The sequence below is a fragment of the Oreochromis aureus genome, linkage group 10 (assembly GCF_013358895.1).
Source record: "Oreochromis aureus strain Israel breed Guangdong linkage group 10, ZZ_aureus, whole genome shotgun sequence".
Taxonomy (NCBI): domain Eukaryota; kingdom Metazoa; phylum Chordata; class Actinopteri; order Cichliformes; family Cichlidae; genus Oreochromis; species Oreochromis aureus.
Window position 1 is genome coordinate 2,779,372 of NC_052951.1, and position 15,947 is coordinate 2,795,318.

Sequence of the window (15,947 nt, forward strand, 5' to 3'; positions counted from 1 at the left end):
CTTGGCCAGGCCCCATGGGCAAAGGCCCAGCCACCAGGCACTCTCTGCAGCTGCCTCCCCAGGCCTGGCTCCAGGCTGGGGCCCTGGTAACTCTGTCCTGGGCACACGGGTCCTTTGCTCTTCTGTCTATCATAGGGTTTCATTAAATCGTTCTTTGTCTGGCCCCTTACTAAGGACCAATTTGCCTAGTGTAGTTCCTACACTATAACACAGACATGACCCCCCCCCCCCTACCACGGGCAATCGTCACAGACGACAACATACAAAAAGGACGACGGCCCCATGAATTTTCTTAAAAAATATAATTTTTAAAAAATGTCTGCCAATATTTATTTCAGACAGTTTGACAATAATTACAGTTTACAGCATTCAGCTGCTTTAGGGAATACACCAAATACCATGTGTTATTATAATGTGGTCAACGTATTTTCACTTTATTTGTCACAAAGTTCATCTGCTTTTCATGTTGGTGCATTTCCACATCTCATTGTTCAAGCAGCAGGTTTATCTCGAAAACATGCATTTTTCCCCCAAGGCTGGTAAGGTGTTAGAATATTCAACAGTTGCTTTGGTTTCAGACGTCAGTGATTGTGGCTAAATGCACATTTTCTTCCTCATTTTCTCAAAAAGAGATTCACTAACTGTCAATTTGTTTTCCTTTTTAGTATTAAAAAAATATTACAATACCATTTGCTTCCATTGGGCTGGAGAGGCATCTGGGTGACAGTGATCACAACTTTGTACAGTTTGTTAAAAATCTACTCTACTATGTAACAGTATCTGTGTGAGGTGACCTGCACCCCTAGTGTCTGCTCAGTAGCTGAACATCTGTTGCGCAGAACTGCTTTGCTGCTGAGGGGTGGCTGGCTGGCTCTGGCTGGGCCGGCCTGGATCTGGGCCCTGGCTCTGGGCCTCCTGACTCTCCCCTTGTGCACCCTCCACCACTGGAGTGACCTGGCTGCCCTCAGCTGCAGGTACAGGCCTCCACGCCAGAGTCGGGGCCTCTAGCTGGTGGCCCATGGGGTTGACCAGAGTGGCGAGGTTGATGAAATGGGCGACGGACTGGGGTGTCCCGCTTCCAGCAGGACCTACAGTCTCTGGGATGAGTTCTGCAGATCGGTTGTGCAGCATAGCGGAGCCACTGACTGTGTCAAAGGTGACCGTGAGGATGGAGTTGTCCAGTGTGAGGGGCCGGTCGCTGGCTGTCAGGTGGCCCACGGCGACAGGCTGCAGGCTGGTAAACTGGGCAGGGGCGTGGCTGGTGATGGGCGTGACTGTGATGTTGGTCAGTCCCACTGAGCTGTTGGGGGAGGAGGCTGATGGAGCGCTGGGGTCGGTCAGAACCACCACCTGAAACGGCAACAATGAAATCAATTGCAAATCGATGATGAAAGCAGCTCATCTGCCGCCAAAGCACAACACTGTTGTTATAATCTAAGTTTGTAAGGAACAGCAGCTGTCTGAGGTCGTGAGTCAAGCTCAGCCAGCGATCCTGGCAGAGCAGCTGCCTGAACTGAATTGAATTTTATTGCATTCACATAGCACCAAATGACAACAACGGTCACTTCAAGGTGATTTATATTGTAAAGACTTTACAATAAAGCAGAGAAAACCCCAACAATTAGACACCACCAGTGATCAAGCACTCGGTGACAGCGGGAAGGAAAAACTCCCTTTTAACAGGAAGAAATGTGTTGTTACTGATGCTGCCGCTCTCCCGGCCTCTTGGCTTTCCATACTGCACATGTTAGGAAAGTTCCAGAACAGAGGCCAAATATAAATTACTGCAGCTGGAATAACAGTCTTATATTGACTCAAGTGGCCCGGACAGAAATAATGTGATAAACATGTCTGAAAAATGGAAAATAAATAAAATTAGAAACTGCTTCTTATTTCACATTTTTAAATCAAACTATATAAAGCATCATGCCACTTTGCATAGTTATATTATTAAAATTGTTAAAGGTCTAATGTGTTTGAGCACATCTGTAATCACAAAGCCTTAGCTGTCAATTGTGGCTTCAAGCGTTGCACTGCATTTGTGTAACTTCATAACACTGTCTTAACAGTAGGAAAACAATTTTATATTATAAATGTAATCATTTTGTGGTTTGTGTGTATTTTACACCTGCTTTATTCAACAGGTCCACATTTTATCCTCAATGAAGTCATAACTACTAGGTCAACAATTACCAAAGTCGGCAATTTATTAGGTCATGTAACATTATAGCCCATTCAAAAAAAAAAACTTTATTAGACAACTGCCACATTTTTAGACAAATGCCAGAGTTATTAAATGATGACTTCATATTAAATAATCAACAGAACGAGTGCAAATCCAGATTTATTCTGCCTTTCATCGGCAATGTTGAGCCAGCCGCTGTGGGTGACTTTAGGGCTCTTCAGGGAGAAAAACTTCAGTCTTTGTTTTCCTTTTTAATCAGGCCGCCTGCCTTTATCCACTTATCGTGGTGTTCGGGGGGAAAGAAATTGGACACGTTATTGTAGCAACAAAGCAGAATCTTCTGGGGGAAATGTGCACACGTACCTGCTGGATGCTCTGTACAGCAGAGCTCGTCTCAGTCTCATCACCGACAATGACGGCGTTGAATTCTGACATGGCTTCGTGCCTTGGTTCAGCGAAATCAACGTATTCATCAGACTCGGAGAGCTCCGGCTCAGCTGAGCTTCTCTGCTTCTTCTTGGGGTGTCGGGAAGGTCGACTGGGCCGCTCCTGAGACATCCCGTCTTTTTCCATGGTCAGAGAGGGCTGCAGAAGGAAGTGAAACTTCTTTAGTGTACAGAAAAATGCAGATTTTAAGGCAGCTGATGCCACAGACATACTCAATCCAATATGGTTTCTTGTTGTTTGTCAGTGTTTTCATAGCTACACCTCCCTAAAACCACCTCATTTGTCAATAAGAAATCCAGAATTTTATTCTAACCTGCACAATGCTGATAGATGAATCATTCATTGTCAAATTTTCCTGAAGATCATCAAACTCGTCGATTCTCACAGACACCACCTGTAGGCATATAGGAGAAGGACAGCATTTCAGGTCGAGTCTGCCTTTAGGGTGCTGTAATATGGGTTGTTTCCTCCCAGGTCTGAGCCCACTCACCTCGGGGTGTTTGCGTCGCAGGTGTCGGTTCATAGAAGCGCGAGTGGACACCTTTGTCCCGCAGAGGTGACACGACTGGGCCTCTACCTTTTCGTGGGTCAGGTGGACGTGCTTCTGCAGCATGTACTCGGTCAGATATTTCTTATCGCATGTGGGACATGTCCACGTCTTACCCACTGCAGCAGCAGAGAAGGAGAGGAGGTCAGCTCAACAGCATCAGCTAGTGTGAAGCCCCAAATTAAACCCTATCATATGCAATGTTGTGTGTAATGCACTCCAAAGCATCTTTGCTTTGTGTTGTTGGATTTGTGTTCATACATATGAAAGATCACATGTGTGTTCTGACTTTGACAGGGATATATGTTGGTGTGTAGAACAGCAGAACTGGTAATTATGTGAACGTGTTTCAGGTCAATTTATGGAGCAAAAGTAATGTAACGAGTAGTGTAACAAATTATTTACTCCTTCACAATGTTGCTCAATAATGTATTAATCTCAGTTGCTAAATCTCCAAGTCCTTCCCTGTCTTATTAAACTTTTGTTTAAGAAAGAAAACACATTTTCCTAAAAATTGTTTGTAACTTTGCTTCATAGGTGTAGCTACTATTCTGACCGGCTGCATCACCAGCTGGTACAGCAGCTGTAATGCTCTGGACCACAAAGCTCTGCAGTGGGTGGTGAGGTCAGCACAGCACATCACCAGGACTGAACTGCCAGCCATGCAGGATCTCTACAGACAGCGCTGCATGAGGAAGACGCAGCAGATCCTCTCTGATCCCAGCCACAGACTTTTCTCACTCCTGCCGTCCGGCAGGCAGTTCAGCCATCAGGCTTTTGAGCTGCTGACGTTCTGCACACACCATTACACACTCACTACAACTACAGGACTCTACACACTGTCACTTCAACAAATGCCTTTTAAATGCTCATTGCACAAGTTTTGCACAAACTGTAAATACCAACTTGTTTTAAATTCTCTAAATATTTAATAGTTTTTTTCTCTCTTTTATCATCATCATAATTATTATTATTATCATTATTATTATTATTAATAATAATGTTATTTTCTGTTATTTTCTTCTTAATATAACTGCACACTTTCTACATGTTCATGTAAAGATGAGGAGCACGAGCCAAAGAATTTCATTATGGGTAAATGTGGCTACACTGTTTCTCCGTACATGACAATAAAACTTGAAACTACTGTTTAGTTAGCACCATGTAGCTAACATTATGCTAGTATTTGTTTCAGTCCAAAAATAGCAGGCGTTTACATGAAAGGATACAACATGCTTCTTAAATCATAAGGTCCTGGCAGCAGCTGCATGTCACGGACTTTTTGGCAAGTTTACATTTGGCCCAAACTGCCTAGCTGTAACCACATGTTTTTAGCCTTTATGCTAACTTAAGCCAACCTTCTCATTTTTGGAATCAAACAAAAGTTCCTCTTTCCTCTGTTCATCAACAACTAATAAGAGCTAACTTACATTTTCATACCACAACAGTTAACATTAACAGCTAAAATTATTTTTGGTAAAATCACTTTAAATTATGACAAAAAGAAGATATTACATTACTACATATTACATCACATTTGAAGATTATAAGTAATAAGTTGCTTTCTGTGTGACTTTATCAGCCTCTCACTTCATTGTGAAGGGGTTTGGTCCACTCTTGTTTACAATGTTCTGATTTAAATGTAGCAGGAAAGTAGATTCAGATGAAAGAGTTTCATCTTCAGCTTGTAATAACCAATATAACCGAGTACTGCACAGCAGTCTGGCTTTATGATGCCACAGTGACATGAAATACCTGTGTGGATGAGCTTGTGAGTCTCTAGTGTGGTCCTCTCACTGAAAGTCTTTCCACACAACTCGCACATGAAGTCCTTTATACCTGCAAGCACGGTGACACAAAAACAAGCACTGAGGGACAATGACGTGATTCTCTGTTAGGTGTGCTTGGTTTTTAGTGCTTTTTTTCGCAGTATACATCCTTCGTGTCTGTGACACACAAACACTTTTTCTTACTGCAATAGAGACAAGTGAGAACAATCAATACAAGACAAATAGGGTGAAGACAGTGTGGTGGGGCTAAACAGACAAAAAGAATTACAGCGACTGTGACGTATGGGTGTATGACTGAGGATTAGTGCAGGTGTGTGTTTGATCGTGTACATGGAAAAACACAGTAACCAACCAATCATGCTTATGCTATATGTGTGTGTGTGTGTGTGCGTGTGTGTGTTAGACTAAGGTAATGCATTAAAATGAGCTCCATATGTATACACACACACACACACATTCTCACTTACCTGTGTGTCTCTTGTAGTGTTTCAGCATGTTGACCTTTTGGGCGAACTTGCGCTTACACTCCTTACACTCGTACTCTTTGATGCCCTTGTGGAGCTTCATGTGGTGCCTCAGAGCATGTTTGGTCTTCATACCTGCGTGGGCAAACGTTGACACAATCTCAGAATAATTCAACCACCACCAGTTCAAGTCTACTTGTACAAGTTTACACGGTGGGAAAAGAGGCGTGCGATGACCTTTCCCGCACTCGGCGCACAGGTACTCTCGGTTGTCGTCGTGCACCCTGAGATGCTCCTTCAGCATGTCCTTTCTTGCAAATGATTTGCCGCATTTATCACAGCCGTGGCTCTTCACCCCTGGATGAGTGGACAAACATCTTTTTTTATTGTGACGTTGCCTTTGCACAAACTCACCCTGTGAGAGTATGAAAGTACATTTACTGACGTACAACTTTCAGCTGCTTTGCTGAACAGAGGAACATTTTTATGCCATTATTTTATAAAAACACACATTTGAGGATTAAAAATGTGACTTAATTAAAATCTCGTGGGATCAGCGTTTGGATGAAACATTCCAGAAACATAAAAGATTTTGCTGATTACCAGTAATGTTCATTTAAAAACCTTACACTGGGCGGTAGGCGAATACATTTGTTAAGCACTGACCACAGAACAAACATTTCACCTGTGTGGATGATCTTGTGCCTTTCCAGATTTCCAATGCTATTGAAGATTCGCCCACAAATCTCACATGGATGGATGTACCTTTAGGAAAGAGCGAAACATTTAAAAATTATTTCCGTACATTTTTCTGACTTCATAATTATTTAGTACTTTTCTTTTGAAAAGTACACAGTTTGCACTAAAAATGACATCATTTCCGTTTAGGTGCAAGTCAGCAGTTTCAACTCTCTCATGCATGAATGATTAGTAACTAGCACTCAATGGCTGCTGCACGCAAATGTTAACATCTTTCCTCCCGTGAACATATTTAAAGGAATCAGATGTATTCTTCTCCTCACCAGATTTCAAAAGTACTATTTTTATACAATTAAACATTTCTCTGCTGGCCCACAAAACTGTGACTAGCATTTGTACTTGCTTGCTTCCTACAGTCTTACTTCTGCACCGAAGGGTCGGGCAGCTGCTCTCGGTGGATGACCAGGTGAGCGTTGTAAGTGGCTTTGAGTGCAAAGCGTCGGTTACAGATCCCGCAGCCGTAGGCTTTCTCCTTGTGCTGCTCCATGATGTGCTTCAGGTACTCTTTTCCTTTTGCAAATGACAGCTGGAGACAAGAAGCAGGACATGTGGTATTTGTGTGGGACACTGGGACACGTGGTGCTCCATGTGACTGCAGAGTTTCTCCGTGACAGTCAGAAGGAGGCTTACTTGGCATTTCTTGCAGTTGTACTTATGGTGCTCTGGGTCATCTTCGTCTTCGTCCTCGTCTGTTTCGTCACTGTCGTCCGCTGAAATGCCGATCTTCTTGATGAAGCCTTCCCTTTCCTGCTCGTCCATTAAGGCTATGTCCTGGAATAAAAGGACGTCATTCAACCCGATGAACGCCAGGTTTCTGGAGAGCATCAAAATCCATGTGAATCATGCTGGGGTGGAAAAATGCTATTTCATCTCACATCTGAGCATTTCTGTTTTATCTTTTCTTATCTGAGCAGCAGTGCTTCTGATTTTTTTTAAGAATATGTCACCTAAAAATGAGAATTTGTCTTTAGCCTAGGATGCAGCAGTCTAATGTTTTTAACCTACAATTTAGAGAAATGGTGAGATTCTGACTGAGGACACGTAAACGTAAAGAATATTCTGTTAGATGTCTGTTATACTGAATCAGAGATGGACCACATTTTGATACCTGATCTGAGTCAAAGTGGCATCCCTATAATTCATGTAAATCCTTGTGTGTGTGATTAAAGTGGAAACCAAGTACTCAAAGGCCCAAAGCCAAAAAAGCGTTCTGAATTTGTGCAGCTAAATGTGCAGCGGTGCTGTTAAACGAAAAAGTGGAACATGTGTCATCTGTCCTGTGGAATAAGCAGTGGTGCAGCTTTCATCCTAGAAATTCATTTTATCTATAAATCCTGCATTTTTGAATATACTGAAACACAAACTCTTCGACCTTGTGTGAAACAGCAGCTTCTCTGTGAATGAACCCTTCAAAAGGTCTGATAATGTTGCAGGTTTCACCTTGAAGTGCACGTGAATGTGGTCTCGGAGGACGTCTACACGGAAAAACTTGCGGCCGCAGATCTCACAGGTGTACTTTTTATCGCCGTGAGTCAACAGATGCTTGTTCATGTTACTCCTGCAGGAGAACACCTGTGTGCGCACACAGAAACACGCTGCAGTGAAGCAGGTGAACGATGAAGGGTTTGCACTTTATGCCATGAGCCGACATGTGCAGCCGGCTTACCTTGCTGCAAATGGGACAGGGTGACGGCTCCTTCCTGTACTTGGTCCCTTCTTCTCCATTGGCCTCCAGCTCCTCTCTCTTCATGTGCTTTGGTCCTGTGCATACGGATTTTAGGTTTAGTTCAGCAAAGAGCGTCAGGGCCAACAGAAGAAATCCATCTAAACAGTGCAAAAATGCACCAGGCTGCTCAGCTCTGACTTGGTTATCTGTGTGTTTGTGTGGGAGACGTGAAACTCGAATCCTTCTCAGTTTTATGAAATCGTTTACAAAGTGAGATTCAATATAATTACCACTAACAATGCCAGAGTAATGCAATCATATGAACGGCTTCAATTAACTGTTTTATATCATTTGTTGTTGCCTGGCTAAACTCACAAAGCAACAAATCACTTAATATTTGCTAAACAGTGATGAAAGAGCTCTAACTGTATGGTTAAAAGTATTCTCTGAATTCAAACATTTGTTGAGCTCCTCCGCTCATTGCCTACCTAAAGCCTACAGTAAAGCATGGTGGTGGCTGCATCAGGCTATGGGGGATGTTTCTCAGCAACAGCGACAAGGACACCAGATGGAGTCAAATACACAGAGGTCTCTGAAAACAACCTGCAGAGATCTGACCAATAGTTTTACTTATACAGCACTAAGTCACAGTTGCCTCGAGGCTCTTCTATTTGCGAGGACCCAACAATAATACAGAGAAAACCCCAACAATCAAACGACCCCCTATGAGCAAGCACTTGGAGACATTGGGGAGGAAAAACTCCAGCAGAACACGGCTCAGGGGAGGGAGACGGGACAAAGGAGACACTGTGGAAGAGCCAGAGATTAAAAACGACTAATGATTAAATGCAGAGTGTTGTGTAAGCACACACAGAGTGAAATGAGGTGAATGAAGAACAAACACTCAGTGCAGCCTAGGTTTATTGTAGCGAAGGAATAATTGAGGGTCACCTGAATATAAGCTTTATCAAACGGGAAAGTTTTAAGCCTAACCTTTAGAGCAGAGAGGGTGTCTGGTGTCCAAACTGGAAGCTGGTTCCACAGAAGAGGGGCCTGAAAGCTGAAGGCTCTGCCTCCCATTCTACTTTTAAATAATCCAGGAACAACAAGTAGGCCTGCAGTCTGAGAGTAAAGTGCTCTACTGGTGTGATACAGTACTATGAGGTCTATAAGATAAGATGGGCCTGATAATTTAAGAAGCTCTGTGTGAGCAATATGGACACATGAACTTTGGAGTGGTTTACAGAAAATCTCTGTGTTCTAAAAACCTTAAAGGTTCAAGCCTACAGAGTCTCTAGTTGCAGACTTGACTGCGAGTCGTTTCCTGGAAATTCTGTTTGTCTTGCATAATCACGGTGACTGATAAGACCAGCAGCATGACTGCCTGGGAGGGAGTTTAACTATCATACTCTGATTTATTTATTCCTGTAGTGCTTTTCATCACCCAATAAAAGCAAGAGGAGGCATTTTGCTCTCATCATTTTAGTACTGTGAGAAAGGAAGACTGTCTTAAATAACATTAATAATCAAACTTAATCTCATGGACTCACCCAAACCGTGCCTCCTGTGGTGCTCCTGCATCACGTCTTTGCGGTAGAACATCTTGTTGCAGATTTCACAGGAGTAGAGCTTCTCGCCGTGCTTCTTCTTGTGCTTGGAGAGGTTGCTGTTGGTGGAGAAGAACCGCGAGCAGATATCACACTGGAACGTCTTGTCATCTGGAGAGGAGGAACGAAAAGAGGATGGTTAGAAATGTGATCAGAAACGAGGGGAAAAAAGAAAAGAGAGAGGCAAACAAACCTGTCCGGCAGTTGTGGAACTTTAAGGCATTTTCCAGGCGAAAAGATTTCTCACACGTGTTGCATTTGTACTTGTACTCTTGGTCAGGCTGTTGGGGGGATAAACACACGACACCATTAACCGCTGGAGCGGCTGAAACCCTCGATCCAGCCGTTCAGAACGTCACTTACCACGTTCTTGCTGTGCTTGTATGAGATGTGCTGCTTCAGGCTCTCCTTACGGCTGAACAACTTGTCACATTCATCGCACTTGAACAGCTTATCACCTGGGGGCCATACATGAAGGGACCTTTTAGTAAACATACTCACTCCTTCTGAATTGAACTATCTGGAGATGACGCCATCACAGCCACAGCTATACCATGAGATCGGATGTGTCTGTTGAGGTTGCTGCTGTTCTGGAAGACCTTGTTGCAGCGGGGGCAAGCGTAGACCTTCTTGTGCTCTCTCGCTCTGTGCCTCTTCAGGACAGGCCCGCTGTCTGGAGCGCTCAGTGGGCTGCTGTTCTCTGCCGCTCTTGCTCCCCCCTCTGACGCTACAGGCTCCGAGCTCACCAGTGGGGGCTTCACATCTGGACACATCAGGAACCCAACGTCAAGGTGGATGGAGCAACTGTAGATGAGCTCGTTTTCCACACTTGATCGTGTTACGGCCTTATTGCAAAATTAATCATATTCATTTTTCACCTCAAAATTCTACATGCAATGCTCTGTAATGACAAAGTGATGAAGTTTGTTTGAAATATAACATGCACATAAATATTCACAGCCTTTGCTCAATACCTTGGCAGCTTGGAAGCACCTTTGGCAGCAATTACAGCCTCAAGTCTTTTTGAGTATGATGCTGCAAGCTAGCACACCTATTTTCTGGGGCAGTGTTTCCCACTCTTCTTTGCAGAATCTCTCAAGCTCCAGCAGTTTGGATTGGGAGTGTTGGTACATGGCCCTTTTCAGATCTTTCCAGAGACGTTCAGCCAGGTTCAACTCTGGGGTGTGACTGGGCCATTAAGGGAAATTTCTAAAGCCCCTCCTCTGTTATCTTGGCTGTGCGTTTAGGGTCACTGTCCTGTTAGAACAGGGGTGGAGGAACTGCAGGCATCGAGGGCCAGTGTCCTGCAGGTTTAGACGTATCCTTGATCCATCACAGCTGATTTAAATGGCTAAATTGCCTCCTCAACATGTCTTGCAGTTCTCCAGAGGCCTGGTAATGAACCAATAATTTGATTCAGGTGTGTTGACCCAGGGTGAGATCTAACCTGCAGGTTTTAGATATCCCCACCCCTGTGTTAGAAGATGAACCTTCACCCCAGTCTGAGGTCCAGAGCGCTCTAGCAGGTTAACATCAAAAATGCCTCTGTGCATCGCTGCATTGACCTTTACCTCCACCACGACGAGTCTCCCAGTTCCTACTGCTGAACAACATCCCCACAGCATGATGCTGCTGCCACCATGCTTCACTGAAGGGATGAGATCATCCATGTGATGAGCGGTGCTTGGTTTTCACTTGGCACTCAAGCCAAAGAGCGTAATCTTTGTTTCATCAGACCAGAGAACTTAGTTTCTCGTGGTCTGAGCGTCCTTCAGGTGCTTTTTGGAAAACTATAAGTGGGCTGTCATGTGACTTTTACTGAGCAGTTTCTTTCTGGCTTCTCGAAAAAGTAGAAAAGTACCTGACACACGTGAGATCCCTCTCTTTTCCCCCTGTGGTGATTTGCATACAGCGCAGGTTTTGCCACTTTGGAAAAATAATTGCATGAGGGGACAACATATCTTTTCTCCATTAAGTAAACCACTGACCTGAAACATTCCTGGCTCAACGTGTTTAGTGGGCACACATCTTTGTGCAAGTGGAATGTGATTGGTTGGTGACTTTAGTGTGTCTTTGTGAGCTGGATGGACACAAGGAGCCTCGTCTGAGTTGACACTGGGCGATTCACCTCAGCACTGCAGGATTTTTCTTCATGCATTAACTGTCTTTGTGTCTTTTCTGTGTTGTTTTGTGGTGCAGACGCGACTCTATGACACTTGTTGCTTTGTTCTTGGTAAACAGTACTTGTTATCTGCTGTATTTCCAAACAGCGGATGATGATCTGCTTCAAAGAACAAGTTCTTCACCTCCTGCTGTGCTACACATTTGAATTTGATCTGTTTTAACGTAGTGATTATATCAGAAACTTTGAGCTGTGTTGTGGAGGAAACAGGCACTGACCGAGGGAGCACTCGATTTACTTTTGCTTTGTGTTTTAACTGGTGCAGCATGCATTCTAAATATCATGCGATCATCCTCATTTAACCGCTGCAAGCCAGAATGTTTCACCAAGTTTTTATTTTGCCCAAGCCTGACTCTCTCAAACTTCTCACCTCTGTTTTTGCTTGCTGCAGCTGCAGCACTGGGCCTGCGTCCTTTAGCTCTCCTCCCTCGGCTGTGCCCTCTCTTGGGGCTGGGCTGCGCTGCGGGGGAGCTGCCCTCCTCCTCATCAGGACCAACCAGGCATTCCCCCTGGGGCAGGAGTTGCTCTGCTGGAAGCACCGTTACCGTCTTTACCTCGTTGAGGTGGCTCAGCATGTCGCCTGTGATCCACAGAAAAGAGGTAGATGAGTCAGCGTGTGCGATCATGACGCAGCGTTTTGTTCAGCTTAGAATCTTTTGAATGGGTGAACATGCGGCGTTCACTCATGCTGGACTTGCTGCCAAAACAAAAAGCTGCTGAAAAATTGATGCAGTTGGAAAAAAAAAAAAAGGGTTATAATCACAAACTTAGCTAAAATATGGGAAAACATTTCAAAGGCGTGTGAACTGGAGGTGGTGGGTGTTTTTAATGATCCTACCTGCGCTGCTGTCTTCAGCCGCTGGAGGCAGCTGGGCTCCACTTTTCTCTGAGATCTCAGATTTAGCAGATGGAGCTGTCACATCTGATTGAAAGAGAGAAAAACGAGAAGATCTAACTCTCACAGTTTCCATGGTACCCCAACACAGCATCTGTGCTGTAACCAAATCTACCTGGTGGAGGCAGCGGTGGCTGAAGTGGGGGTTTCAACATGGGCTTCTCCATCTTCTTGGCGTAGAACGCTCCATACCAGACTCTCAGCTCTGTTCCTGGCAGCACATCCTGGGAAACACAACAGCAGCAGGTATGCACGTGGATCAACAAATCAATCTCCTTACAGAGGTGAAGGAGCTGTGCAGGTTTCAGGTGGAGGAAGATACCTGGGAGGTGTTGAAGAACACTTCGTCATCCTGCTGGTAAGCCGTCAGATTCTGATGCTTGTGGTCACTGGCAGGTCGCACCAGCATCATCCAGTTACAGTCCTCCTCACTGCTGGAGTCAAAACACACCACCACACCGTCCTTCTTGAAGATCTGCCCAACAACAGAGAGGATCAAGAAGGAAGTTAAAGTTAAAACCCACATGCACAGGTACAATTTAAAGCAGGGGGTCAAGTGCACCTTCAGGGGGAACGCTCCTTCCTTCTCCAGGTGGGGAACCCTCTTTGCTTCAAAGGGCCCAAACCGAGTCCTCTTGACCAGCCGGTGCAGGACAAACACCCCCTCCTCGCCATTTCCCACCTCTCTGATCTCCAGGCTGTCTGGAAGAGACGAGCTGATCCAAGGAAAGAGCAACATGGCATAAACTCATGAATACTGTCTGTTCAGCACTGTAAGCTAAAAGCATGATAAAAGCTCAAAGCGACGACTCTCAGCGCTCCATCATAACCAATCACAACCCCCAACCTGTTACTGCAGACTCCTCCCAGAGGTTTCTTCCTGTTAAAACAGGGAATTTTCCAGCCACTGTTGCTAAGTGCTTGATCACAGAGGATCATCTGGTTATTGTAGGGTCTTTATAATAACAAGGCCAGCCTCCTGCCTGTCTGCCTTCTTGTGATCCCTTAGTTTCAGTATCACTTGATTCAGTATGCTGATTACTTTGCTGAAATGCTGAAAAATGGTGTGTCCTCCCCTTTGAGCAATTTTGTGCAATATTATAGACAGAAGCCCCAATGATCCAAAATATCCTAGGAAGAGAGAGAGAGTGAGGAAAAAAAAAAAAAAAAAACCCCAAAAAGAAACTGCAGCTGAGATAGGCTCGAGGAAGGCAGCTGTATGCTTGTGAGATATCTATTATTTTTAAGGGGCCATTTTAAAAAGTTCCACATGTAGGATGAAGCTTCAAGTGGCAGAAACGCAACCACCCACAGTGGGATACTTGGACAATCTCTTTGCAAGGTCTAGAACATCAATAAGGTGACACGTGAATGGGATTTGTAATTTCACAGGTCAGGATGACTGGATGTCAGCGCTAGCAGGGATTGATGTTTCTCCTCCTTTGGTTTTGCTCTGATTGAATCTTTAAAAAGAAACTTGAGTTCAAAGAATGGCCCCAAACCCCCACCTGACACTTCCAGCTGTCACTCACCGAGCTCGGCTGAGGACGAAGGAGTCCTGGACAGTCACCACCGGCCCAAGTTCAGGACACTCAGAGTCATGGTACTGGCCACAGTCCTCGCACCCTGTCAGATACACACATCACATCCGTCTTCATAGTGCTTTAACACACACACACACACACACACACACACACACACACACACACACACACACACACACAGGGGACAGTAAGGGCTGGAGTCATACTCACAGATGAACTCATCTGGTGTCTGTTCAGCCATTATGCCAACCTACAGAGAGGGAAAGTGTTTGCATCAGGGGTTTACCAGAAAGCACGCAGAGCAGCAGCCAGGTCGCATTCAGTTTTACTGCACATTTACACGAAGGAAGTACTTTAACGAGTGTTTCAGGATGTAACTGAACTTCTGAGCCTGCTCATCGTTTAATGTGGGACCCTTCAGGTGTACGTGAATGCATCAGCCCTACCGGCTGTACACTAGTGTCTTATGAAAACATTAACTGGTTTTTGGTCTACGCGAAACAGTTGACGCGTGTATTTTAACATATGCAGCCCGGGGAATAGACGGGATCCAGGATTTGAGTCGTTCCCAAACTCTAGCCGGGTTTTAACTCCGATCTGAGCGGCTCCTCTTTGCTAAAATGTAACAAAGAACAGTCGGCATGGCGGATGGACCGGAGACGCAAACCCCCAAACCGGAGTCAATGCTATTCAACGGCCGCCGGTGTGTGGTGGAGGCGCTTCGGGTGAGCTCGGACAAAACCGGACGGATCAGCTGCACTTTCACTACCAAACTGCGTCTCCATTTGGTAGAAAGGCGGCGTGTATTGGTCGGGAAACACGTTACCTTTTCTGCAAAACCCCTTCATTGACCAAATCCTGACTCCGGGTTCCAATCCGCTCCAGAAACGGCGCAGGACCGGAAACGAGCCGCCCCGACTGCATTATGGGAAATGTAGGCGCAACACAATGGCACTAACCTAGGTCCTACTACCTCATACGTGTAACAGTTGTTAGTCTTATAGAAACTACAGAAGTTAAAAATACCAAAATACCAAAAGTAAAAGCAAAGATGTTAGCGTATGCTGCTGCTCATAGCTACTTTATCAAACTTCCGACAACATTTGCTCTCACAACAACGTTTCACTTTCTGTTTCAGTCCTAACAACACATATAATGAAAATTATATTTCAGTGTCAAGAAGCTTTTTACATGTTTTCTTTATACCAAAATATCTTTTTATAAGCAAAGTGATTAAACACATGGAACAGTGCGAGCTTACTAAAGTCTACTAGTTAAACCTTTTGAGAATGATATCTGTATCTATATATTTTCCTTTTTATGAGCGTGTGTTTTAACTCTTGTTAATGTTTCTTTGACATTTTCTGTCCTTTGAATTTTTGATTTATATGGACTCTTTTTTTGAGATTAAGTATGCCCACTTTTTATATTTACAATAATTTCACAATTACACATTTCTAATATGATATGTCTGAAGGACTGTACTAACAGCTTACAGAGATATCCTGTATGGCCTGTCATAGTTGTTGCATGAAGTTGTGATAGTCTGGACATGTGCAGAGGAGAGATAGTGAAGGTTGGACCATTGGGGCAATCAGTTACCTTAATTGTTTGAGGTCTGACAACAGACATTTACTAGTTGTTCTAGGAGATTAGAAAAATATAGACATAAAAAGCACAATACACTCACCAGCCACTTTGTTATATCCAACTGCTTCATTCATTTATTAATGCAAAGATCCATACAGCCAATAACATGGTAGCAACTCAGTGCGTTTAGGCATGTACAGATGGCTAAGACGGCCTGCTGAAATTCAAACCAAACATCAGAAGGGGGAAGAAAGGTGATTAAAGGGACCGC

The 15,947-nt window shown here is 44.3% G+C and overlaps 1 protein-coding gene across 3 annotated transcripts; it reads right to left on the reverse strand.

The window, feature by feature from the left end:
* Nucleotides 1–302: 302 nt before the first annotated feature.
* prdm15 (PR domain containing 15) lies at nucleotides 303–14,979 on the reverse strand. Of its 3 annotated transcripts, XM_031740223.2 has the most exons (24): nucleotides 14,913–14,979; nucleotides 14,297–14,336; nucleotides 14,075–14,168; nucleotides 13,105–13,258; nucleotides 12,865–13,017; nucleotides 12,658–12,766; nucleotides 12,486–12,569; nucleotides 12,018–12,227; nucleotides 10,019–10,228; nucleotides 9,829–9,923; nucleotides 9,659–9,746; nucleotides 9,409–9,576; nucleotides 7,859–7,953; nucleotides 7,633–7,764; nucleotides 6,823–6,963; nucleotides 6,555–6,718; nucleotides 6,119–6,198; nucleotides 5,671–5,790; nucleotides 5,437–5,568; nucleotides 4,935–5,018; nucleotides 3,123–3,298; nucleotides 2,946–3,026; nucleotides 2,549–2,770; nucleotides 303–1,350 (listed from the first exon to the last, which is right to left on the reverse strand). In XM_031740223.2, the coding sequence occupies exons 2-24, from the start codon at nucleotides 14,325–14,327 to the stop codon at nucleotides 814–816; spliced, it is 3,360 nt and encodes a 1,119-aa protein (XP_031596083.2). In that variant the 5' UTR covers nucleotides 14,328–14,336; nucleotides 14,913–14,979; the 3' UTR covers nucleotides 303–813. The 3 variants fall into 3 exon arrangements, with proteins under 3 accessions (XP_031596083.2, XP_031596082.2, XP_039474870.1); XM_031740222.2 differs by having other exon boundaries at nucleotides 5,437–5,790; XM_039618936.1 differs by lacking the exon at nucleotides 303–1,350 and adding an exon at nucleotides 2,236–2,462 and having other exon boundaries at nucleotides 5,437–5,790.
* Between the last annotated feature and the right edge of the window lie 968 nt (nucleotides 14,980–15,947).